Source organism: Cyprinus carpio, chromosome B1, assembly GCF_018340385.1.
Source record: "Cyprinus carpio isolate SPL01 chromosome B1, ASM1834038v1, whole genome shotgun sequence".
Taxonomy (NCBI): Eukaryota; Metazoa; Chordata; class Actinopteri; order Cypriniformes; family Cyprinidae; genus Cyprinus; species Cyprinus carpio.
Window position 1 is genome coordinate 9696156 of NC_056597.1, and position 25595 is coordinate 9721750.

The 25595-nt window shown below is 35.6% G+C and overlaps 1 protein-coding gene across 2 annotated transcripts in view; it reads right to left on the minus strand.

The window, feature by feature from the left end:
• The window catches only part of nr3c2 (nuclear receptor subfamily 3, group C, member 2), a 71931-nt gene that overhangs the window by 21707 nt on the left and 24629 nt on the right, over positions 1-25595 (minus strand). For both annotated transcript variants that reach the window (XM_042716515.1, XM_042716516.1), the window contains exon 3: positions 6732-6859. In XM_042716515.1, the coding sequence (XP_042572449.1) occupies positions 6732-6859 (128 nt within the window). The remainder of the gene's footprint in view (positions 1-6731; positions 6860-25595) is intronic.

Here is a 25595-nt window from a genome sequence, read left to right on the forward strand (position 1 = left end):
GGATTACCCTGTGCATCAAAAAGTGACACCAAAGGGTCCTGACCAAGCATCAATATGTGACGAGTTGGGAGTGAGAATGTCTTGTTTAGACCAAATATGTTCAGTGTATAAAGGGGTGTTCACACTGAAGTGATAAAGTGATTTTCAGAGACTTCTGATGACATGAGTGACAACGACAGTAAGCGAAGTTCAGATAATGATCCACCATCCAATACAGAACTTGAGTAGAAATACCTACTACACTCTTAAAAATAAGGGTGCTACACGATGCCATAGAAGAACCTTTTTGTCTAAATGGTTCCATAAAGAGCCGCTAACATCTGAAGAACCTTTCTGTTTCACAAAAGGTTATTTGTGGCGAAAGAAGGTTCTTCAGATTATAAAAAAAGGTAAGAAAGAGATGGTTCTTTAAAGAACTTTTGACTGAATAATTCTTTGTTGAACCAAAAATGGTTCTTCTATGGCATCGCTGTGAAGAACTTTTTAAGCACCTTTATTTTTAAGAGTGTAGCAACCACCAGCTCTGTGAATCTCTCCAGCAATTTAATCACAATGTAAGTGCCCCTTCAGTTAATGACATTACCGATTTCATTTTCTAAAGTAAGACGTTAATTTATTTCTGCTAAATATGTTTTTCTTAATTGATGTAAACTGCAGATCTTATTTTCTGTGTTGATCCAACATGTCCACATGCAGTCTTCAGAGGGATTATTGCATGAAATGACGCATGAGAGTTAAATTACAAACCAAAACGCAGCTGTAATCATTTATGAAAATACAGTTTTTCCAGTTTCCTCTCATCATTTGTTATTTCCACACATGCACTTCCTGCACTTTGCAGTCCTCTGCTTTCCTGTTAGAAATTGTATCTGGTCCAAGGTTGAAAAGCTACTGCTTCATTTGTATACAACGTCCAGTGGGAAAAAAATTACATATTTGTACTGTATATGGAAATTAATCTCTTTCTGGTTTTGCTGTACATTAGGCTTAGGGCTGCCTTGAGGGCAACATACAGATTAATAAAGCCAGATAGTTCACAATTAGTTATTGTGGTTAAGATGATAAATGGATACATGAAGAAACATCTGTCACCAACTGACCAGAATAAAGCCTTTCATAACCTCAACCGTATCAATAATACACGGTCATGACCCATGTCCCAAAATATATTGATGTTGGAAACACAGATGCCATAATGTGATAGCCGTCATCCGATTTGCTTAAACACAAAGGGTGTCTCGTTTTGCATTGATGTCAAAGAACAAAGGTATCACCCAGAGGGCGGAAGAGATGGCAGATACTGAAAGCAGCGGTGCTGTAGGCAAACGCAGACAGGTTATTTGAGGTGAGGAAAAAGGGATTGTATGACCTGATTAGTAGACTGTATAGTTGTTCGGCCCTTTAATACTCACTGACCAATCACAGCACTCTGAGTTCTGGCATATTTCAGTATATGTGCCTGTCAGCCACAAGCATGACAAAGTGAAGTTTGTGGAGTTTCACTTTTTGTCATTAAAAGCATATTTAAAATTCATCCTTAGGGCTATAAATTATGAAAGCTATTTCTGTAAAAAAAAAAAAAAAAAAAACCTATTTCTCACAATTGTGGCTTTATATTGTATGTGTGTGTAACTATAATGTGAGTTTCTAATTGTAAAATTTACTCTAAGATGGAAATAATTAAAGTTTATTCTCCCTCTCAATGAAATCATTAAATCATTACGTGTTCTGGGAATTAGGCACTTAGGGGCATCAGGTGCTACATTCTGTCTTTTTAATTAATCTTTCTTTATTGTTTTTCCACAAAAATCCTCAAAGTTTCTCACTCTTTAACCCTCAACTGATGCATGATTTTTCCTTTCCAAATACACAATACAAAAATAACTGCTAAATCAGTGCAGTTTTCTTCCGCATTATATTTGCCAAGTAACAGAAAAGTTTTAACAACTCTTCTGAAAACTTAATTGTTCCATAATGGTCTAACCAGATTAATACAAGCCTGTAAATGATGAGTTGTGCAGGACTGATACTGAGTATCATTAAACATGATGACATGCCAAGACACTGATGGCTTTTGAATAATAAGCATCTGCTGAGCTGTCTGAGAAAAAAAAAAAAAAAAAATATGGAAATCACAGCCAAGCTACAGACTGTGGTTTGGAAGTTTGAAACGGGAATGTGTTATTGATGAGAAAACTTTGGACAGATCAACTGCATCAAACATCTTACATACTTCACTAGGCTATTGTAAGTTTGCCAATAAAGTAAATCTCCAACTTTAAAAACCTTGATGGCATAGCAGTGATTATACAAGTGTGCCAATAGTCTGTTTATTGCTATAATCAGAATAACAAATTCCTCGGATTAAGATTTTACATGACATAAGCAAACCTCTTTAATCCTGTTTACATGCTACTTGCCATTATTTTGATTATTCAAAAAGTGCTTAATGGGATAAATCACCCAAAAATTTATAAATTCTGTAATCTTTTACTCACCCTCAACCTGTATGAGTTTCTTTCTTCTGTTGAACACAAAAGAAGATATTTTATAGAATGCTGGTAACCAAATAGTGGTTGGTAGCCACTGACTTCCATTGTTTGGAAAAAAAAATACTAGTACAGGGGCCCGTTCTTCGTACGCTGCTAACTCAGTTAGCTGGATTTGATTGTTGACGATTCGGCATGATCTTGGATTGGTTAGTTCTTCGAAGCTCATCCTGGAGTTGCTGTCATAGCAACAGGTCTGTAAGCTTAAAACTGCTCGGGAGCAGGCTTATTTCATGTAAACAGGATTAGATTGCATCTTTTTAAGCAGAATCTGTCCAGCCACTGTTACTTTGTTACATGAGTATCCTACTGATCCAGGAACAATAATTTTTTTTTAACATTTTTGTCGTTTTGTTCGCTTGGCTGTTTCTTTATAAAAGTCTAGAAATTTGTCAAATTAGTCTTTCGTCGAGATTTGTGCTTTGTCAGGTGTCTTTTTTTAATTATATGATGTCATTACGTTGCTGTCTTGCCGCCAGCCAATCGCAACGTTGCTGATCGTGGTTTCGAGTATCGATACATAGCCCTTTTAAACCAACCCATGAACGCGCAATTATCTCAGATAACTCAATCCAGCCATACTAATCATCAACAACAGGTGCGTTCGAAGAACCGAATTAGCCAGATCCTGATTAGCGCGATGATGTCATTTTGGATGTGACATTTAATCTTGGATGTAATAAGCGACATACGAAGAACGGGCCCCAGGAGTCAATGGCTACCGGCAACTGTTTGGTTACCAACATTCCTTTTAACAACTTCTTTTGCATTCAACAGAACAAAAGAAAGGTTTGGAACAACTAGAGGACGAGTACATGATTATCAGGCGAACTTTCAGTTAAGAAATGGCTGCATTCCAGTGTTTTTGACCATGATGGCCATATTCAGTAAAATTTGAAGCATAAACTCTATTTCCTGAGCTCCCCAGATTTCAAAGCTGTGCGTGAGCGTAACATGCTTTTCCTCTCCAGCAAAAGCATGTGTGCATCGGTCAGTGAAAGAGAAGAAGAAATGTGGTGAAAGTATATGCCTACATACTGTGATTATGGTTACACTAATTATGAGTATAATCACATTAACATAATTTCAGGACTGCCTTAATCACATTATAAGTGTGAATGTAAACATAGCCAATGTCAAAATGAACCTTTTCTACTTACCTACAAAGGGAAAAAATTAAAAAATAAAATAAAGCTGTGCAGCCCAACAAAAATATGTTACAGGTTCCTGTTTTGAGATCAGCCGTTTTAAGTGGCCAGCTGAGAGTTTGTTTTTTTTGTTTTTGTTTTTTGGGAAATGCACCTAATGGCTCCAAATCGGGCACCGGCTCTGGCACCAGCACTGTCGAAAAGGGGTGAACACATGCCTTTATAAAGACATCTAACATCAGGAACAGCTACAACACTATAAACGTTGAATGTGAATTTCTATCATTTAGCGTTGTCCCTCTCCATCTCCGAGGTCCCAAACCCTACAGCTAAACTAACACAGTGAAACCGGTCTATCCCTGGTGCCAAATGTAATAACAGATTCTCATAATGAAGGAACAAATATTTTAGTCCTCAGACTGAACAGCTGTAGAGCTCCTAATAAAAGTCTGTTGAGTATTAGCTGGTACCATATGGCCACTTCACACTATTCCCACAGAAACAAGTGTTTGTGCTGCTATTAGTTATTAGTCATGCAGCTCAGTAACTACACAACAGAGGTTGTTAAGTATTGACTGCAATATTTTGTGATTTTTTTTTTTCACATCTATGCCTGAGTTTAGCAGTTTTCTTTCATATCACAAAGAGCAGTCAAGACCTTTCCGCCTTTCAAAACACAGTGAAGGTTGGAAAAAAAAAGGACTCTTCTACTTCAACTCATAAATCTTTAAATATCAGTCTTCTGGCAGTTTTTTGCTCTGTTCCAAAACCATCTGAAATGCCTACAGTGGCTACCAACATGCTAATCACAAATTCCACTGAAAACAATTCCCTGTCAAATCTCCCTTGTTCTGTCCCCTATCTGAGTTACTGCCTACATAAAGTGTTCCAAATCAGTCTCTCATGAGCTTCCAAAACAGTTAGGATGCTGCCTTAGAAAGCAGCTGCCTATGTAGGCAGCAGGCAGTGAGGCTAGGATTTGAAACAGACCTCTCTCTGTCTATTCTCTAACTCTGATTATCATTTTATCCTTTTCCAATCTTACTGCTCACCCTCCCTCTTCCTCTAGCTCACTCTTCACAATCTCTCTCTGTCCCCTCCCTCCTTTCCCCGTCTCTCTCTCTCTCTCTCTCTCTCTCTCTCTCTCTCCCTCTCTCTCGCTCAGATGGTAACTAGGCTGAGGTCAGGTAAGGTAATGCAGCGCACACTCTTACACAGCACTACCTCTGCTGTGGTGTTGGAAAAGCGGCTGCACTTCTGAATGCCCTTGAGGTGTGACCTCATTCAAGACTGAGGAACGATCACAACCTGAGAGAATGTTTTATATAAACACACATTTTTCCAACATTTAATAACTTCATATATTGCTATAAATAACTAAATCCGTTTAGTAGTAATTGTTACAGGATGACATACAGTCAGCTGGTCATTATCTCAAAACAAACCCTCAGGAGTAGGGGTCCTGTATCATCCTGAAATGGTTTATTTTCCAATAACGACTGACTGACTGTACATTATCTCACTGATTAACGAATGATAAATAAATGGACATGAAATATGTGTTACAAGAAACATGAAACTAGGTCATTATACAAAAATATTTTGACCCATCAGAATCAAGAATCTCAGAGAGCCACGAGTTAAAGGGAAAGTTCACACAAAAATGAGAATTCAGTCATCATTTACTCACCCTCATGTGGTTCCAAACCCATAAGACTTTAGTTCTTCTTTGAAACACAAATGAGGATATTTGAATGAAACATGAGAGATTTCTGTCCCTTCATTGAAAGCCTGACACTTCAAAAAGTTAATAAAGTCATTGTAAAAGTCATTCATGTGAACCAAGCAGTTTAATGCAGGAGGAGACACAACCACTTCATATGATGAACAGATTTAATTTAAGTTTTAATTCACATATAAGCGCTGATCAACAGACATACAGAGTGCATCAAATATCATAAATGAAACCTCAACTGTACTTGCTTGCCATGTTAGAACAAGCCTCACTGGTTCTTGTGTCATTTAATTACTAGACTTTATATGGAAGAACAGAAATCTCTCAGGTTTTATTAAAAACATCTTCTCTTTTGTTTCGAAGAATGACATTTTATGAGGCAATTGAGTAATTGATAACAGAATTGTAATTTTTGGATGGACCATTTAACATATAGCCCAAACTAACCACTAAATACTGTTTGCTAGTACAGTATACTAGTCCAGTATATGAGAAACAAGTGCCAAGACTAAGAATAATCAGTGTAAATTTCAACTTAGCCACAGATGCTTTCCATAGACATTAATTCGGAAGATATTTATATCTAAATCTAAATCAATAAACAAAAAGTTCAAAGTTTTCTTCATGGCAAAACAGCAAAAAATACCTTACAAACAGGTGTTTCTTTGAATAGACTCTGATGATAACACCCCCGGCTGTTATACACTACATGCTCTGTGCTGTTTAGATGTGTCTGTTGGCTTGATCAGCAGTTTGCACCTTTCTAAAGAGGCTGTGATAGTGTTGTGTCTGCGTCAGAGCTAATACAAATGTCCCACTGAAAGTTCAACTTCCCTAAAAGCAGTAACAACATTTCACTCCTCTTATAAGATGTGAATTATCCCACAGGACATTGCTATCTAAATTTAGAGGGTTAAAATCTAGGCTCAGACTACTTCAACAAATATATGACATGTATGCACTACAAAGTATTGTGTGGTGTATGGTAAATATTAGTTTACTACATCTCTATAAGGGACTTCTTATGTACATCTGTTTCATTTAGATGAACTATTGAAGAGTTATATAATCCACATGTGTAATCTATAATTGAATTAATCTCTTTTGAACCACTTCAATCAAAAACCATCTAGAATAGTTACAAAATCTAGAGCTCCTTGAAATATTATGCATAAACCAGGCAGGAATTCATGCTGCTTTAAGCTGGCCTTTTCAGCAAGGAATCATCCCGTTAATATGACATAAAGACATTTCTCAGCAGAACACGTTTGTAAGTTAGAAAACAGATGAGAGTCTTACCTTCTACTGCTCTTTTGAAGAAAACTTTACAGCTTCCACATGTAACAACCCCATAGTGACATCCTGACGCCTCGTCTCCACACACCAGACACACTTTGGCTGTTGAAGACGTGTGTCTCAAAGATGCACTGAAATAAGAGCAAATAAAATTGTACGTGTAAACTGTACTTGAGACATCAGGTGCAGGTGACAAACCACACTAATGACAGAACTCAACATGGTCAGAAATAGTTCTGTGTTGCATTGGCAGTTCAAGGGTAACTGTGGGAATTAAACTATTTGAAATGATTTGAATTATTCGAAAATTGCTGGAAAATCAGAAACAGTGCAAATGGAAGTAAATAATACTCTTTTAATTAACAAATTGCTTATTTTATTCCAGACATGGGTCAAAAAAAAATGTTCCAAGTAATTAATAATGTAATCTTGAGTCAATTCATATTGAGTGATTGTTTAGAAAAGAAAAGAAATAATTAAAAAATTGTACGGTTTAAAATGACGTAACTCTAAAAAGGTCCTGTGATAAATATATGATAAATATTTTGACATGAAATACATTTGAGTGTACACAATCATTATTTTCTTTTTTTTCTGCATGTTGGTTGCACGTTTTTGAAAAAGCAGACAGAAAATTACAATTAAATTACTAAATTAATAAACGCAGATAAAAATTATTTAAACCATTTCATTGACCTGCCTACTGTTATATATATAAACACACACACACACACGCACACATAACAGAATGGTCATAAATAACACCCCACAAATACACAAAAAATCACACACACACACACACACGCACACATAACAGAATGGTCATAAATAACACCCCAGGTCTGAGCTAAGTTTGTCCTGCTCTGGGGGGGCCGTTTGAGCCCAATGATTTTAGCACCGCAGAAATCACGTAATTCCCACATTGTTACTGGGCACCCAAAGGGCACGGCATATGTCACTGATTCATAACATATGCCTCACCATTTTGCTCCAGATCATAAGTATGGTCTCTTCAGAAAACCGACTATACACCATCTACACAAACACACCCATACATAACACATTCAAAGCAGTCGATTTATACCTAATCTACTGGAGCCCAAAAAAGAAGTGTGCACAGAAATAAATACTGAGCAACATTAAGTGGCAGAAAATGAGAGAACGTTGGAAACTGAAATAGAGAGATTTTTATATCCCGTGCCCTCCAAAATGAAATTGAAACATTGAAAATGAAGCACATACTCCAAATAGTCTGGCTGACTTGGCAGAAATCTGATTAAATTGCCCAGTGAAACCTGACATAGCCTGAGTGGGCAGAGCCTCTCAGAAGGATGCCCTGTGGACCGGGTGAAAGTCACCCTTTGAAAGACGCCGATGGTGTGCAGGAAAAACGAAGCTCATTTAAACCCAACAGTAAGACTCTAACAATACTTTAATAGCAAGATAGGCTTAGCACGTACCTCCCCCGCCCCAACTTTGATAATGAGCGTGCTCTCGTTTTAATCAGTAGTGCACGGTAATTGTCTGGTTAGCATTCTGACAACATCCTTGAGTCTTAACAAGCCTCTGGGTCTCAGAGGCACGTTCCCTCTCAAGGCCTGGTGCGGGTAGTAACTTCACCGCATCTTTCTGACACAGTCGAGAGGGCTGATCTAATTCTCCCTCGTCCATCTAAACACACATTCAATTTGTTAGCCAGTTAGCAGGGGTCTCTAGCGAGGGAGTCGATTGGCAGGCCCTGGTGAGCTAATCGCCCCGGCGCCACCGCAACGCTCGCTGTGCATGATGTGGAGAGGTCTGGCTGCATTAAACTGTTCAGCGAGCCCCTCTGTTTCTCTTGTTCTGCACCGAGCGTTCCTTGCCACCGAGTAAAAAAGACAAAGACAAAACAAAGGGCTGACAAGGTGACTGCTTTTGTAGGAAGTAGGTCAGCGTTGGTTGTTATGAAACAGATCGCCCTTATGACCGGCATACTGTGAGAACGCTGCTGTTGTGTTTTGTGCATGAGAGAAAAACACTAATTAACGTCTACAACTTCAGCTGGTGGAAGTTGCTTGTATTTTTTGGTATAAATAATGAAGTGATTGGGTAACCTGCTTCACCTCTCTTAGAAAAAGTTTGAATTTTGAAGTTAGATTCTGAATTTTACTTCCATTTGCGCCATTTACTTATTGAAATAAGTACTTATTATTGGGTAACTTATTACTTATTGAAATAAGTACTTCTTCAATTACTTGTTATTGAAATAACCCTTACAGTACGTCTGTGGTCAATGAGTGAGTTTACATGTACAACAAATGCTGATAACTATCACAAAAAAAAAAAAAAAAAAACAATGAACCGTGTTTCTGTTAGATGTTGTATTCTTTGAAATTTTCTCTGGTTTTGACATCAAAACATGGACAGATTGATTCAAGAATAGGGTAAAAAATAGATATCAGATACTACCATACTTTCATATTTGATCGATAACTATAAGAAATGTAAATATTTTTGTATTGCAAGGTTTCTGAAATTCTGCAAACGAGGCATTATCTAGTATATCATATATATCCACTAATATGTCATATTATATCCACTAATATATGGCATATTTCCAAAACAGAAATCACTGGTTCAAAATTTCTTTCTCAATTTGCCCACATTCAAGTCAAAGGTTTTTGCAGTAGGGATTTTGAATATCTCTTTTTTTTATCCCTAAATAAATCAGAAAATACTGTCAACAGACAGGAAAAAAATCACCATGTTTTTAGGAATAAAATGTAATATAAAATCAGGCAAATAATAGACAGTATGAAAAAACCCCTCTGTAAAATCCTTCAGAATATAGATAGGGGTTTTTTTGTTTTGTTTGTTTGTTTGTTTGTTTTTTATTGAAGTGGAGATCTACTTTGAGCATATAAAGCATATAAACTTTAAGCTTTTATATGCAAATAAAGTGCCATAAAATAAAAGCTTTATTTTTTCTTTTCTCTGAAACAACACGTTTTGAAATGACAAAAACCCAAAGTCGCAAAATATTTTTTTTATCGCTATTTGTGGCCTTTCCTTGATAAAAGAACACAACATCTTGTATGTTGTATAAGATGCATGTAAACACATTAAGCAATGCTTGAAATGATTCTCTGGAAACAGACAGGTCATGAGGAATGTAATTAGAAAAAGGTGTGGGGTGAAGTGAGGACACTTGTAACTATGTACAGGTGTTCGCATTTCTCATTTATTTTATGTACAGTCTAATTAGAATGAACTCAGCATGCATTCAGATCAAACAGCAGTTTTTTCTAGCTTTGGGTCTGTTCTTTTCTTTCTCTGTAGATATGCTTTTTTATCTTTAGATTTCATAAAAAAAAAAAATCTGAAATTCATCTGTAAGCAAGCATTTTGCTTGAAACACACAAGAATGCAGAAATGCAGAAGCTCTCTTTGATCAATAATATGACAATTTTGTCATTCCTGCTATGCAATGCCTTTTGAATTCTGTAACTTGAACACATACACACACACACACACAAAAAAAAAAAGGAAAGAACACATACACACACACACACACACACACACACACACACACACACATAAAAATATATATAAAAGGAAAAACATGGTCAAGATCAGGCACTTTATTAAATACCATTATTTACACAAATTAACAGTTGGCTTTCATGAGGATATTAATTTGAAGTTAACAATATTTAGAAATTTAATATTATCATAATGTCTGTAAGTTTAATTTTAATTGACAGAATGGAATACTTTAGAGTGAGACAGAACAAATAATACCACAAAACATCACAGAATTCATCAAATTCCTTGTCAATACTGTACTTACTGACGTTTTGTTCCTATTAAAATTGATGTCATTTCCTGAATGATGGTATCTGGTTTTTTTTTTCTTTTTTTTTTTTCTTTTCAGAATATTCCAACAGGACAGAAAGTTATATTAAGGACACAGAATAAATAAACTGATTACTAAATACATTCCCAAAGCATTTTCTGATTAGAGAAAGCATATATATATATATATATATATATATATATATATATATATATATATATATATATATATATATATATATATATATATATATAGGAATATGGGTCACTGCAAAGCCCCCAGGGAAATAACAAAAATAGCAACATCCACTCAACCAAAGCATTGCAATTATGTTCATTTAATTGTGATATTACGATAAAAGAGATTAATCTAACATCTATCATTCCTTCCTTTAAATTTGCAAACTTTATATTCTGTCCAATACATATGACTGCTTAAAAATATACTGCACAGTAGGAATGACCCAGTTGCATTCGTTAAGCAGAATCTGTAGTTTATGTTCGTGCAATAGCCATAATACAGTATGTTTAATGACCAAGTATCATGGACATAAACAGGAAGCAAGTTTTTTTACGATACTGCACCCTAATACATAAATGTGTATTGTTCCCTGTGCAATTACACAGCCTAAACTCTTTCAAAGGAAGCAATTGTGAACTGAAATGGTAGTGATCACTTACCGGTCATGGATGGAAATAAGCATATAATACATTATGTTCAAGCTCAACTTGGAAACTACAGGAAGGGTAATGGAATGCAGAGGTTGGGTATTCGCTATATTATTTGGATTCTGAATATTTATTGCTGCTTACGTGCTGCAGCATCAGCTGAGATCTGCAGAAAGATACTGGCAGGTTGAGAAAGAAGACTGACAGATGGATCAGGAATGCAAAAATAACAAACCATATAACTGCTCGAAAGCACTGCGCTGGAGCTGTCATGTATCAATCTCAACAGAGCGCTAAAGCAGCAGTCTTTCTCCTGCAATGGGCAGAAATAGAACATGCGGTGATAGTTAGACTGAATTTAAACCGTTAGAGCTGTTCTCTATCAGTTAAGGTGGGTGTAAAGTTATAGACTTCACAGTACACAGATGCTAAGCAAAGCCAGAAAGAGAAAATGAGTCCTGCTCACTTTCAAGAGGATCACCATTCATTGTGCAAACAGCGACGGCTCTTACCGACAGCCACCTCCTCTCCAGTCTAGAGTATTTATGTAACAACTTGGAATGCGGCAAAAGCTAAAGGTAGATTAGGTAAAACAAACAGGGGAGAGGACAAATGGCTTACATAACCAAAGTGAGACAGTCTAAACATTATATCTGCACCCACTCCACGCACCACGCAGAGCAGCCCGCAGCGGGAAATTATGGTCAGCCCGCTGAGAATTATGGGTCCCCAGAGAGCTATTAAGACCTGGATCTAGGAAAGGGTCAACTGCAACGTCAGTGAGTGCGTGTAAAATGCATTTACATTCTCTTAATATACCAGAACCTGAATTACTATCCACTGGGGGTGATCTGAAGTGAGTGGCTCAATATGGCTGCCCCTCTAATGCTCTTTAAATGTAAATGATGGAGCTGTATATAACAAAGTAAAAAGAATCTGTGAAACCAATTATGAAATAGATTTCAAGGCTATTTTGCTTTAAAAAAAAAAAAAAAAAAAAAAAAGTGAATTCAGGCTTCAAAAAAAGCAACTAATTTATTTTAGAATTTTTAAAGCAAATTATGAAAATAATAAAGTAAAATATATCTATTGTATACTTTACTAGTTTGTGCATGCAAAATTATGAATTATGAATGCTGCTCATTTTCACACACTGTCTGTCCATTTCACTAAAGAAATTATGCAAATCATATTAATTACAGCAAGCTAATAGCAAAGATGCTTATGCATCAGGGGCCAGATTCAAAAACATTAATAAACTTACCTGCTATTTTCTTTTTTTCTACCTCCAACTGGTTTTAAGAAGGTAAGATGTTTAAAATGTTAAAAAGATGTTCAAATAGGACCTTGTTTTTAACTTCAGCAAAATGCGCACACACACATTCATTCTTAGAGGAAGCACAAATGAATACTAAATAATGCTTCATCTTGAGACAGGCTCTTAGAAAATAACCATTTGTAATTTAAAACACAACCATTTGAACTCCTGTCAAGCCAGTTGCAATGAAAATAGTGTGCACACTTATAATGATTATGAGTTTTTGTGCTTCCAGCACAAAAGAAAAAAAAAGCCTTTGAGGTGTTTTTCATTGAGTTGACCAGCGAGTCTTCAACTAGAACTACCATATAATCAGACAACACCAAATACTGTCGTGTTCTTCACTCTTCACAAAAAAACCCTGTCACTGGGGTCCCACCTTTTCATAAGGTAGTCTCTTGTACCTTTTTAACTTCTAAAAGATGCATATTAGTTCCTTAAAGGAACAAATTAAAACCTTTTGAAAAGGTACTGTACCTTTTCTTTCTTTCTTTCTTTCTCTTTCTTTTTTTAAGAAAAAAACCCACTTTTGAGAACTTCTTAAAATTTTTCAAGAATTATATTTAGGAACATTCTTACTAACTTCTCTCTAAAATCTCTCTCATGTTCTACAATGAGCCTCATTAGAAGAGAAAGGCGCATAGAAGCTGGTATTGCTGCTTTAGCACCTTCACGAGAAGCACTCAGCAAGTGCAAGAACTTTATTCCTTGAATGCATTTGACGTTTGGAAAGATTAGATTAATGTATAACTGCACAGTACGGGTGATTTTGAGGCGTGAATATTCACTGCATGGTGCAGTTGGTAAGAAATTCAGTACTGGACCTGACTTTAAGTGGAAAAACATTCAGATTCATGCTGATTCCTTGTTGTGTTACAGTGTTGAGCATGTAAACAGTGAGGGAGGACAGATACTTCAGTCCAGCAACATGAGCCCTGCAGGTATGGCAAGACTGACAAACAAGTAAACTATGAATTTGACAGCCTTAATTTAATACAGTTGCTCTTGGTTTCCACTTATTCAAGCACTCATTTGCATGTGATGCAATTGAAAAAAGGTGAAAATAAGGGAAAAACTGGGTTTATAGGAGTTGTTGACTTTACAGTGTCACACTTTATATCTTCCCTTGGGCAGACAGCATGAGTAAACTCACTATAGTGACATGGAATGGTTTTGCATCCTTAAGTGAGTGTCCTATATAATTAAGCAATACAATAGATTTATGAGTAATAAAAAGTGACTGCTTTAAACTAATTGTGTGCCAGTTTTCAGATGCTGTGCACTTATGCTGGTTATAAATGCCCTCTATAGCAAGAAAGTTTTAAGCTGTCTTGATAAATGACTTAGGGTAAGCTCATCTTGTGTTATTCACCTAACACACCTCACCTATCAACTGATGTTCATCAGCATGAATATTATTTCCCTGGGTGTGTCGAAGCATGACAGAGAATGGACAGCCATCTATTAGCAGAGTCACGGAGACAAAATCTCACATAATACCCCAGTGGTCAACACCAGATGTGACAGTCTGAAAACATCAACAATGATGCAATGATGTTTCTTGCTGCCAGCCTTGCCTATCATTATCTCGATTATGACTATGGGCAAAGTTTGTATTGGTATATTATGTAAGACAGACAAACAGATCTTAATCTTATATGCAAATAAGAAGAATAAGATTAAATGTTTAGTTTTGTGGCTTTTAGTCCATGCCTGCTGGCTTTACAGTAATCTACATGCTCTAATGCAGTAGTTCGCAAATTTTTGGATTCAAGGCCTCAACAGCAATCAAAGGCCCTGTGACCTTTCCAGCTGTTTGTAATTTTCTGGATAACAATTCAGGAAAAGGATTTAAAAAAAAAAAAAAACTGATAAAATATTTTGGAGCTTGGCATAACAATAATAATAATAATAATAATAATAATAATAATAATAATAATAATAATAATAATAATAATGATGATGATGATGATGACTCATCTGCAGTATAAAGTACTACACCCTCTTAAGACCCTGCGGCCTCATATGAGGACGTTATATTTTTGTGAATTTCTCTGAGACTGTACATGCCACAGTTATAACTCTGGATGTCCTGTACAGAGCACATTTAAGGCTTTTCAGAGATACCAAATGATTGGATGTTTCACCATGACCACTCCCTCTCATTGGTCTTCAAAAATGTCTGAAATTAATTTAGTGACACTCTTATGGAAATATGATAATATTTTGTAATTATCATTTAAATTTGTCTAATTTTTAAATTGTGTGTCATAAATCAACATCTCAGGAAAATTGTATGGGGTTTCAAATCAAAATATGACTTTCTGTTACAAAACAGGACGTTGATTTCATACATGTCCTCATATGAGGACACCGGGACTAAAAGCATGTTTATTACACATTTTGGGAGACATAACAAATGAACAGGGAAAGAAATTATATTTCAATATTCTATGAAATATTATATAATATTATACATTATTACACTTATTTTTTCTTTACATGTTGCCCCAAAAACACATTAATATGCAAATTAGATTTAGTTTATAGATACATTGTATATAATGAGAAAACCTGTTTATGGTCATTTCACAAACAAATTTGCAGAAAGAAAAATGGTATATTTAATTATTCTTTTATAACATAGTTGAGAATCATCTTTATAAAAAGTTTAGTAAAAAAAAAAAAAAAAAAATCTTGAAAACTAAAATGTTTTGGTGATGTAAAAAATCTGTTGTTTTTGCCTATGCATGTTCATTCATGTCTTTCTATTTTTGTTAAAGAAATTGAGTCCCGTGTCCCCTGTTTTTTTTTTCCTAAAACTTTTTTATTGGGTCTTAAGAGGTTAAATATTTTTATCCAATCAGATCCAACATAGAATGACAATGCCCTGCCCAGTAATACCACCTCCAGTCAAAAGCAAGCAGTAAATCTCGTTCATTGAGCAAAAAAATTATAATCCTGGGATCTTCAACTCTTCAACTGTGAAAGGCCATTTCTGCCAGATAGTAAGCAGAAAGTAAAGTAAATAAATAAAGCAAAAAAAAAAACAGTCATAATTATGACTTTCTATAAAAGTCATAATAATGAGAGGAAAGGGTGAGATTATTACAAAAAGTCAATGACAAAAATAATTTTTGACTTGACTATTATTTTGACTTATGCCGTAATGACTTTTTATCTCAATTTCAACATGACATTTATCTTATATTATCTTTTTATTTCAGAATTTTGACTTTTTGTCTGTTTTATGTATTTTGTATTATGACTGTTTAAGACATAATTTTGACTTTTCATGTCATATTTATGATTTAAGCATTTTTTATTTTTAATTTTTTTGCCAGAAATGGGCTTCCATATTTCAACCATACGGAAGAGGATTAGGGCCAAGCAATAATAAAAAAATAAAACCATCTCGAGATTAAAGTCATTATTTTGCGAGATTAAACTCGTTAAATTTCGAGAAAAAAAGTCGAAATACAATCTTGAGAATAAACTCATGAAATATCGAGAATAAAGTCGTTGTGTTTCGAGAGATTAAACTCGTTAAATTTCGAGAAAAAAAGTCGAAATACAATCTTGAGAATAAACTCATGAAATATCGAGAATAAAGTCGTTGTGTTTCGAGAAAAAAACTCGTTAAATTTTGAGAAAAAAAGTTGAAATACAAACTTGAGAATAAACTCATTACATAACATGCCATTAATGGCAATGTCGTACGGTTTTAATTTATCATAGCTGTCCAAGTGCCAGAGTGCATTTGGGTGAAGCCAGCGATAACCTTGCATTTGTCCTCTGGTTGTCATTTCATGTTGGACAAAAGCGAGTAGCCTACATCGCGCAAACTGGACTGATTTTGTCTTCTAAAAAGACCTAGCCGCTTGCAAATTCACTTTAAAGTTCGTGTGCTTATTATTATTGTGTCATAATTAGCTAAAGTTTATAGTATTTCTTTGTTACTGAAAGATATAGGCTATGCAATGAACACTGAATGAATGCGTTATTCTCTACATTTCATTTCGACTTTTTTTCTCGAAACACAACGACTTTATTCTCGAAATTTAATGAGTTTATTCTCAAGATTGTATTTCGACTTTTTTTCTCGAAATTTAACGAGTTTTTTCTCGAAACACAACGACTTTATTCTCGAAATTTAATGAGTTTATTCTCAAGATTGTATTTCGACTTTTTTCTCGAAATTTAATGAGTTTTATTCTCGAACCACAACGACTTTATTCTCGAAATTTAATGAGTTTATTCTCAAGATTGTATTTCGACTTTTTTTTCTCGAAATTTAACGAGTTTAATCTCGCAATATAATGACTTTAATCTCGAGATGGTTTTATTTTTTTATTATTGCTTGGCCCTAATCCTCTTCCGTACAACCAAGAAAATAAAAATTCAAAAATTAAAAATATATATAAAAAGCAGGCCTAGCTTAGTTATACAAAGCAATGCATATGTTCGAACCGTAAAGTAATCAGATTTCTGTGCGATCCAGATAGGGATTTCCAAAAATTTGGGTCTCTATCTCAAAAATAAAAAGCTGTTATTAGGGTTTTTTCTCAGCAAACAACACGTGTAACACCTAATTCAAGCATTAAAACCCATACAAGGTCATGTTTTCAGCACCTTTGGAATGATATGCCACAGAATTTACGCTAATCTGTTTTATGGCAAGCCTGGAGATATAAACAGACCTTCCTAAAAGCCTATACACAGGCAACTTTGCAAAAATACCACAAATCCTTTATATTGGTGACACGAGTGAGCTTGTGAACTCACACTGACCTGCTCCCACTGAATCCATTGTGACCACCTTCTTTGCCTCTGGTGGCCTTATTCAGGCACAGACATGGCCCTGATTCACTTATGACCTCCAGACTGGCTTTATGTTGACTAGGATAAACAAGAAGCTAAATCCCTGAAGTGTGTGAGCTTACCTGTAGGAGACATGCTGAGTCAAGCCAGTCCACAGTCACTCACAACTCACAATAAAAATAAATTATTATTTTAAACCCAGTCAGATACAAAAATTATTCCTACTGTATTGCCCTGTATATGTAGAAAATAGTTTTGCAGCTTAATATTTTTACGGTAACTCATACATTTTTATTTCAAGATGCTTTGAAGAATATAAAAGTTGAAATTTCCCTTTGAAACTGAAATTACCTTACAAACACAGTGCCAAAAAGTCGCCCATCTCAACGTCCAGACCGGCGAACTACCCCACCCTCACTGTAGACTGCATTCTGGCCGCGTGTTTACGTTATGAGACAATAAACAATGGAGTTCAGACGGGGCTGTGCCTCTGCTGGAGTCGTCTGACAGCCGGCCGGCAATTCAGAGCTACACTTGGATAGCGTGGCGTACGACATTCTGTGCGTGCTCACTGTAAACTGTCCGGCCCAAGGCCAGTGTCACACAGCTGTAATGACACACTCATTGAACAAGACTTGCTCAAGGGCAGCAAATGGACATTTCCACTGAGTTATGAGGCTGAGTTTGCGATCCTGCTAAGAAGAAGAATCAAAATATCATACCAGCCGTTATCATCAACAGATGTGCATTACAATGCTTGAGTTATGAGTCATCTGACATGCTGTATTTCTATTCAGACATGACAGGTCAAGCTGTTCAATGAGATACTAATTAACACCTGCTTTTGGCGTTCACTCCTCATAAAGTTTAATTCTGTCTATAGTCAACTAGTCACTTGCTATTTCCTTATTAACTCAAAGAAATATTCCAGGTTAAGTACAAGTTAAAGGAAAAGTTCACCTGAAAATTAAACTTAGCTGTCAATGAACTCACCCTCAGGCCATCCAAAATGTAAATGAGTTTGTTTCTTTATCGAAACAGATTTGGAGAAATGTAGCATTAATTTAGCACTTACTCTATAATGGATGCTCTGCCATGAATGGGTGCCGTCAGAATAAGAGTCCAAACACCCGATGAAAACATCACAATAATCCACAAATAATCTACATGACTCCAGTCCATCAATTAACATCTTGTGAAGTGAAAAGCTGCATGTTGGTAGGAAACAAATTCATCATAAATATGTTTCTAACTTCAAAATGTTGCTTTTGGTTAAAATGCGAGTGCTTTATTCATAATATTGCTTTCTCCAGGGAAAAAGTCATCTAGTCTGAATACGGAGAGATATATGCACAAATCAATCATTATTTACAAACAAAAACAGTCCAAAACTGTTCTAAACAAATACTGTATGTTGGTGGATTTTGATGAGAGTGGACAACAGGGGATTAACCTTTTCACTGCAGGAACCATTATTATTGATTATAGACTCATATTTTAGTCAGAAGAAAACAGCCTGAGGGATTTCTTACAAACATGCAGCTTTTCACTTCATAAGACATTAATTGATGGATTACTTGTGGATTATTGTGGTCTTTACCAGCTGTTTGGACTCTTATTCTGACGGCACCCATTCCCTGCAGATGATCCATTGGTGAGGAAGTGACATAATGTCTCCAAATCTGTTAAAATACTCAATATTTCAAAAGTATAGCTACAAGACGTAGTGTGTTGACATTTTGGTGTGGAAAAAATGCCAGAAATGTTGTCGTTTAAGTTTGTATTATCTTTGTATATCTCATGTCCCTCTGTCACGTGTGTTTACGGCACGCATGGTTGATGACCACAAAAAACCTCCCCCTCCCCCCACACACAAACATAGCCGTGAGAAGGAGCACCACTGGACTTAAGCCATCTAATTCACAGCATGTGAGCCAGCTGCCTGTGCACGCTCTCAAGTTCAACTGTACTTGACTTGGGAATAGAGTCACTGGGTTTCACAACCAGAAATAAAAATGCACCTGATAACCAGGTTTATAATTAAAACTGGAAAGAGGATTTGGCGTCACACCTTAATCAAGCCATGAGTGGATATCAATCTCACAGAGATGAATATCAGCTCTACTGATGAGAAACTATATTTTCCCCCTTTGTGTATATTGGTCCCATGAGTTGTGTCTACATTTAACAATTTTAGTCTGTAGCAAAATGCATAAATCCTAATGGGGTACTGTTTGAGTTGTAGCACAAAGAGTTCGGAGATTACGGTACAAACCGTAAAAGAACATTATCAGAACATCACACACACATGTCGCTTTGGACTGCCAGTGTCCTTTTTTCATGACCTTTTTCAGATGTAGTATGTGCATGATGGAGGATTACTGCACCATATGGCAGTTTAAAGAACAATGCTACACCTGTCCAAGATGTCTCACGAAGCATGTACGTACAGATCACTAGAAAGGCTCAAAATAGCTCTTGTTGCTTACTTACAAAATCAAATCCTTCTTGATTTAATGACTCATTATTAATTGTTAATCACCTATTATTTTGAGGGCAACATCATTCGAAAGTGTGTCTGCAGATGTTAAGGAAATCTTTCAGGGTGAAGAATCAACCATCTCATTGGATTCAAAAGACTTTTGGCATGAAACAGTCACCAGATGTCATCTAAGACTGATGTTGTCAAAGTAGGTACTAGGGTTGGAGAAATATTTACAGCAAGAATAATTTTTAGGGCTGCCATAGTTAAAGTGTGCATTAAAAAATATTAATTAAATATGTTTAACATCATGATTTTCTCTGCCAAACTGAATAATAATTTGATGTAATCATGTTTTCTAATAATTGGTCAGAAATCATGACTTTAATCAATTTATTATTTTGAAAATTGTTTTGTATATATATATATATATATATATATATATATATATATATATATATATATATATATATATATATATATATATATATATATATATAAATAAAACACTAAATAAAATAAAAACTAAAAAAGAAAAATGTATTGAATTTGAATTTAGTTGTTTAAAATATCACAGTAAATATTTGACACACAATAGTCTAAATGGGTTTTATGTTTGAAAATATACAGAAGCTGCCTTTGTATTTTTGGAAGAGGTCCCTTAAAATTATACGTGTGTGTGTGTGTGTGTGTGTGTATGTATGTGTGTGTGTGTGTGTGTGTGTGTGTGTGTGTGTGTGTGTGTGTGTGTGTTTAATTTTTAAACTACTGTTGAAAGTGCATCACATTGCTTAAAATTAAAAAACGTAAGTCTACTTGCTGCCTTAAATTTTTATTTTAAATAAAAGTGGCTTTTGTGAATTCATTACACTTTTTAACCAATTTGATTTAAAAGATTTTAGGCAGTATGTGAATTATACCATGACATTCAGCAGGGTAAAAAGTTTTAAAGGAATTCAGATTTTTTTTAAAGGCATTTTAAATGACTAACTTCATCTAATCTTAACTATTACTGAACATTGAAGCCCCTGTTAAAATGTATATAAACCTCTTTGTATTTTTTTTTTAACAAGACCAAGGTTTAGATATTACCACATGAAGCATATTGTTAAGGTTAACATTTTTTTCATTGTAAGGATAAATAACAGAAATTATTCTGGGAAGTTAAATGTGAGCACAACATAGTGATAAAAACATATTTGAAGTGTTTAAAAAACCTATCACAGCAGGAGAGCCATCTTCTTGCAGCAGTGCCACCCAGTCTGACAGGCACTAGGGTCAATGCCACATCCCATGCCCACAGCAAGCAGACTCCACCTGATTTGTCACTCTGCGTCACACACTGGGACACATGTGTAAGCCATGTGCCTAAGACAGATTGAGGATGCTTTCTAGGAACATATTTGCTGTTCTAGCTCTCATTCCACTGTGATTTATGTCTTTGTTTTCTTTTTCTGTGTATCTTTTTCTCTCTGTCTCTATCCGTTTTTCCTCTCTGTGTTAGAAGCATTTCACTTCTCATTCAGTCTAGAAATGTTAGAAATAAAAATCTGCCAGCGTAACCTTGTCTCAGGTGAGCCACCTTAAAAACTCGAGCCTATCGATGTATATTTAATAAGGTGAAATATTTGCGGCGATGCACTATCTGCCCTTTGCTGGGTAGACATGTCACCTTGGATAAGCAATTTCTAGGTGATGTCAGCACCAGAGCGCCACTCTAAATCTGAGCATGCTCACTGAGCCACACTCCATATAATGCCTCTGTAGGTCAGATTGCAACAAAACCTACATGGACATGTTCACAATAATTTTGCTGTGGGTTCACGGTTAGTCTAAAAACCTTTCCTGGGCAGTTCTATACAGTATATACCGTATATTCACAAATATAGGCAGCAGTAAATGTGGACTGTAATGAGAGGTTACAAATTTAAGTGCATATTACAGACATTAGCATATGCTAGTTATCTAAAATGAGCAGTTATCTATGTCATAAATTGAAAATCATTTGACCCATAACAAACCAGCTACTACATACAACGTGCCTGATCAAACCCTGTGTATAAGAGCAGGATGCGTTAAACAGGATCCATTCCTGAAAATAAAATAGTCATGAGATTAACTACTTTTGAACTTGACACAGCAACAAGAAAACACTAGCCATATATAAATGTAATATATGACATTTATTGTCCTGTACATGATATTAAGGTATTGGCATTTATGTAACCTGTAATTTTAACATACATACATTCTCTCTGCGTAGACGAAAATGTAAGTTTAAACAAAAATCCCCATTATAACTTTTTTATATGTAATTATATTAATAATATCTATATTATGTTTTATATGGTATTGTGTGTATATATATATATATATATATATATATATATATATATATATATATATATATATATATATATACACACAACAAAACATACATATATGTTTTTGTAATATATATTTATATATATTTGTTTTATATGTTTTTCTAGGATATACGTTGTATTTGAAATTGTTCAGAGCACTTCACATGACATGGAAAAAGATATTATGGCCACAATTTTACGAAAATGAAACTAAGGAGCAAATTAGTACAATATGGCCATAATTTGATATGTTTTGGGAACAAATTCTTAATTAGCAGCCAATATCTATTTCTTTTTTAGCATGTCATATGCAGGGCTCTGTAAACATGATATGAAAAACAGCAAATATTGTAGATTGAATGCAAACACACATTATGTTAACATCTCGGAAAGATTGACAAGTCTATTTTTTTTATTAATTTTATATTATTATTATACATTTTTGTCAGCAGATATTGATATATGCAATTAATTAATTAACACTGATAGCCCTAATAATAATTTAGCATAGAGTGCTCTCAGAAAGAACTATGTGATGGTTAAGATCAAATTTCATGGCACTCTTTGTGTGGTCTAAAATGAAGCCCATGTTCATACTAAAGAGAGGCAGTTAGCTCATATACATTGTGGATTGTGATAAGTTAATGCAGTGTTACGTAATGTTTCTGTCCTTTGCTCTACATCAGATAGGACAGGTAAATGATAAGCTAAATATACTCAGATGGGTTGGTTTACAAGGCTCTATCAGTTTGAAACAGGCTAATAGTCTCTCAGTACCTGTGCCTAATAACGTCGAGCAAAACTCACAGGTGCCGTATGTCAACATGATAGAAAAGGGAAGGGTAGATAGGTGGAGAAGCTCTGGTTGCAATAGCACTCTTATCTGACTCTAGACACCACAAATAGACTGAGTCAGAGAGACCACAGGAGGGCCGGTTACATAACAGAGAATGGAGGGATGGGATAGCTGCAGATTGCCTCTCTACCCCTCCGTCTTCAAGGATGATTCCAGCGCCACATATTCATTCTGAATCACGCTGCACTTTTAATGAATCCTAACATGGGAGCACGCAGCGCAAACAAAGCAGAGCCCAACCAAATACGCTCAAGGCTTTGAAATATTTCCCCGTATTTTCCATCCTGGAGGAGTGTGGGATGAACTCCAACCCAGTTTTACTGTCCTGCGCTAACACTGTGCCTCCTTGTCTGAGGTATCCTCAGGCAAGACTGCCAATGAAGGTAAATACACAGCATCATCCGCTCCTCTAATAAATATTTAGGCACCAGGACATGCCTTTGGTATGTCTTGCTTTGTTTTAACAGAGTGGAGGAAAATAAAGCCTGCACAGGCTTTGCTGTGGACACTAGGCACCAGGCTTTTAAATTCCAACCTTGTGGAAATGGAAGAAAAAAATACCGTAGCAGGAAGAAAGACATAAAATGGACAGTTTACAAAGCTCTGATCGGAAGCTCCCCTAAAAACTGTTCAATCTTGTGGTATAGCGGTTTATGTTTCTTTCATTGCCTTTGTAATTACTCTTTGAGGGTTTGGAGCTAGTCAAAGCGCTAACGTCAACAATAAAGGGTTTCTTTATCCAACGTTTCTATAGATTTTCCCTGGAGTGAAAATTCCCAATGCGAAATGAGGTTTGAAAACAAAAACACCACACATTTCTTGTTATCTCCTTGCATGTTGCTTCTTGTATACTGTGAAATCCTCGATTTAATTAGTAGTTGTACAACAAGGTGTGAAGTACCACTATTAGAACAATGCTGTAAACACTAAGAAATGGGAACATGAGACACTTATCTTTCTTCATCTTTTTCCAAGTCTTACTCTAATGTAGATTTCATTCATTTTTTGATGTTAATGTGACCACACAGTGACACTGCATCAGTCTGTGGACTCATCTTTGGTGTATTTAGCCTCATGGGAGATGGCCTTGCCCACAGACATTTATAGGAAAACCTATCATAACATATTTCTTGAGGAAAAACTCCCAATTTTTCTCTGAGCTTCCCTGCCAAAGCACACATTGGTAACGACCAGCCCCAAAGAGGTGAGGCTGCCCCTTGGAGCACATCTCCCGTTGCCAGTCTCCAGGGATCCGATGGGAATACTTTCCATATAGCACCTCCAGACATGCTTTTGTGTTAAAACCCAAGTCTGTCTCGTGCTTACGGAAATGGTCGCATGATCCTAATCTCGTTTTTTGGCTAACTACGGGAGTCTCCTGGGACATGTCAGTAGCATATGTGACAGTCATTCAAAGGCAGCAGACCTGGTCCTGGATCTGTGGCTACTCTCTAAAACTAGACTGTGCACTGGGAGCCTTAAAGCCAGCCTGCAGGATCCACTGCAGTACCTTTTGTTGTAAATAAATAACCAACTGGCTGGACAGAGTAAGAAAAGAGAAAAAAAAAAACAGCCTGAAATCAGAATGATATAAAATCTGCTTATTGAAATGCAACATTAAAATGCCTTAAAATGGCATATTAACAGTTATTAAGTGACTCTAATTCTAAATTCCTTCTAATGCACTTCAATGGCATTAATAAACATATTTAATGTTAAGAATACTATTTTTTTTTTTTTACTTGATACTTCCAGTATATACAGTATATATATAGTCTCTCATTCAGCTTCATTTTGCTTATCTAAATGAGGGTCAGCTGAATCTAAATTCTAAATCTGTATCTGTGGTTGGACTATTTTAAAACCTGCATTCTATTGATTTTTTTTCCCATTTCCATTAAAGTGCCAATAAACTTTTTGTTGAACAATAGTGCTTCCTCCAAAATGTGTTCTACTTATTCGCTCCACTTTATACTCTCTCCTGCTTTACTGTTTTGCGTATGCTGCATCTGATTTGATCTCTGCCATACCTTTTAACCCATGGCCCTTAGATACAGTACGGCTAGTAAACAAGTCTTCTTAAAGTTACATGATCAGACCGGTTTTCAACTCTGCATTTGTCTCTTTCCTTATACTAAAGTTCTCTGAATATGTTCATTATTTATTCAGCAATGCAAACTGCTCACGTCAACAAAATGTGGCTTTATGAAAGCTATCGTGCATCTAACTTCGGTTGCAGTCAACTGTGATTGACTAATGCATTAGAGCATTTAGAGTATATCTGACAAATTTTTAGCATTATCAGATAGATTGTACTGCAACATTCAGCATGAAGGGACACAGACCCATCTGAACAAAGCATCAACAGCATCCTACATACATTCCAAAGCAGAACATAAGCAAATAGAACAAATGAACTGAAACAATGGGATAGCAATATAATCAGCGGCAATCTCTTGATCAGATCTAAACACCTCCATTGAACAAGTCCAAATCAATAGCCTGAATAACTTGAGTTGAT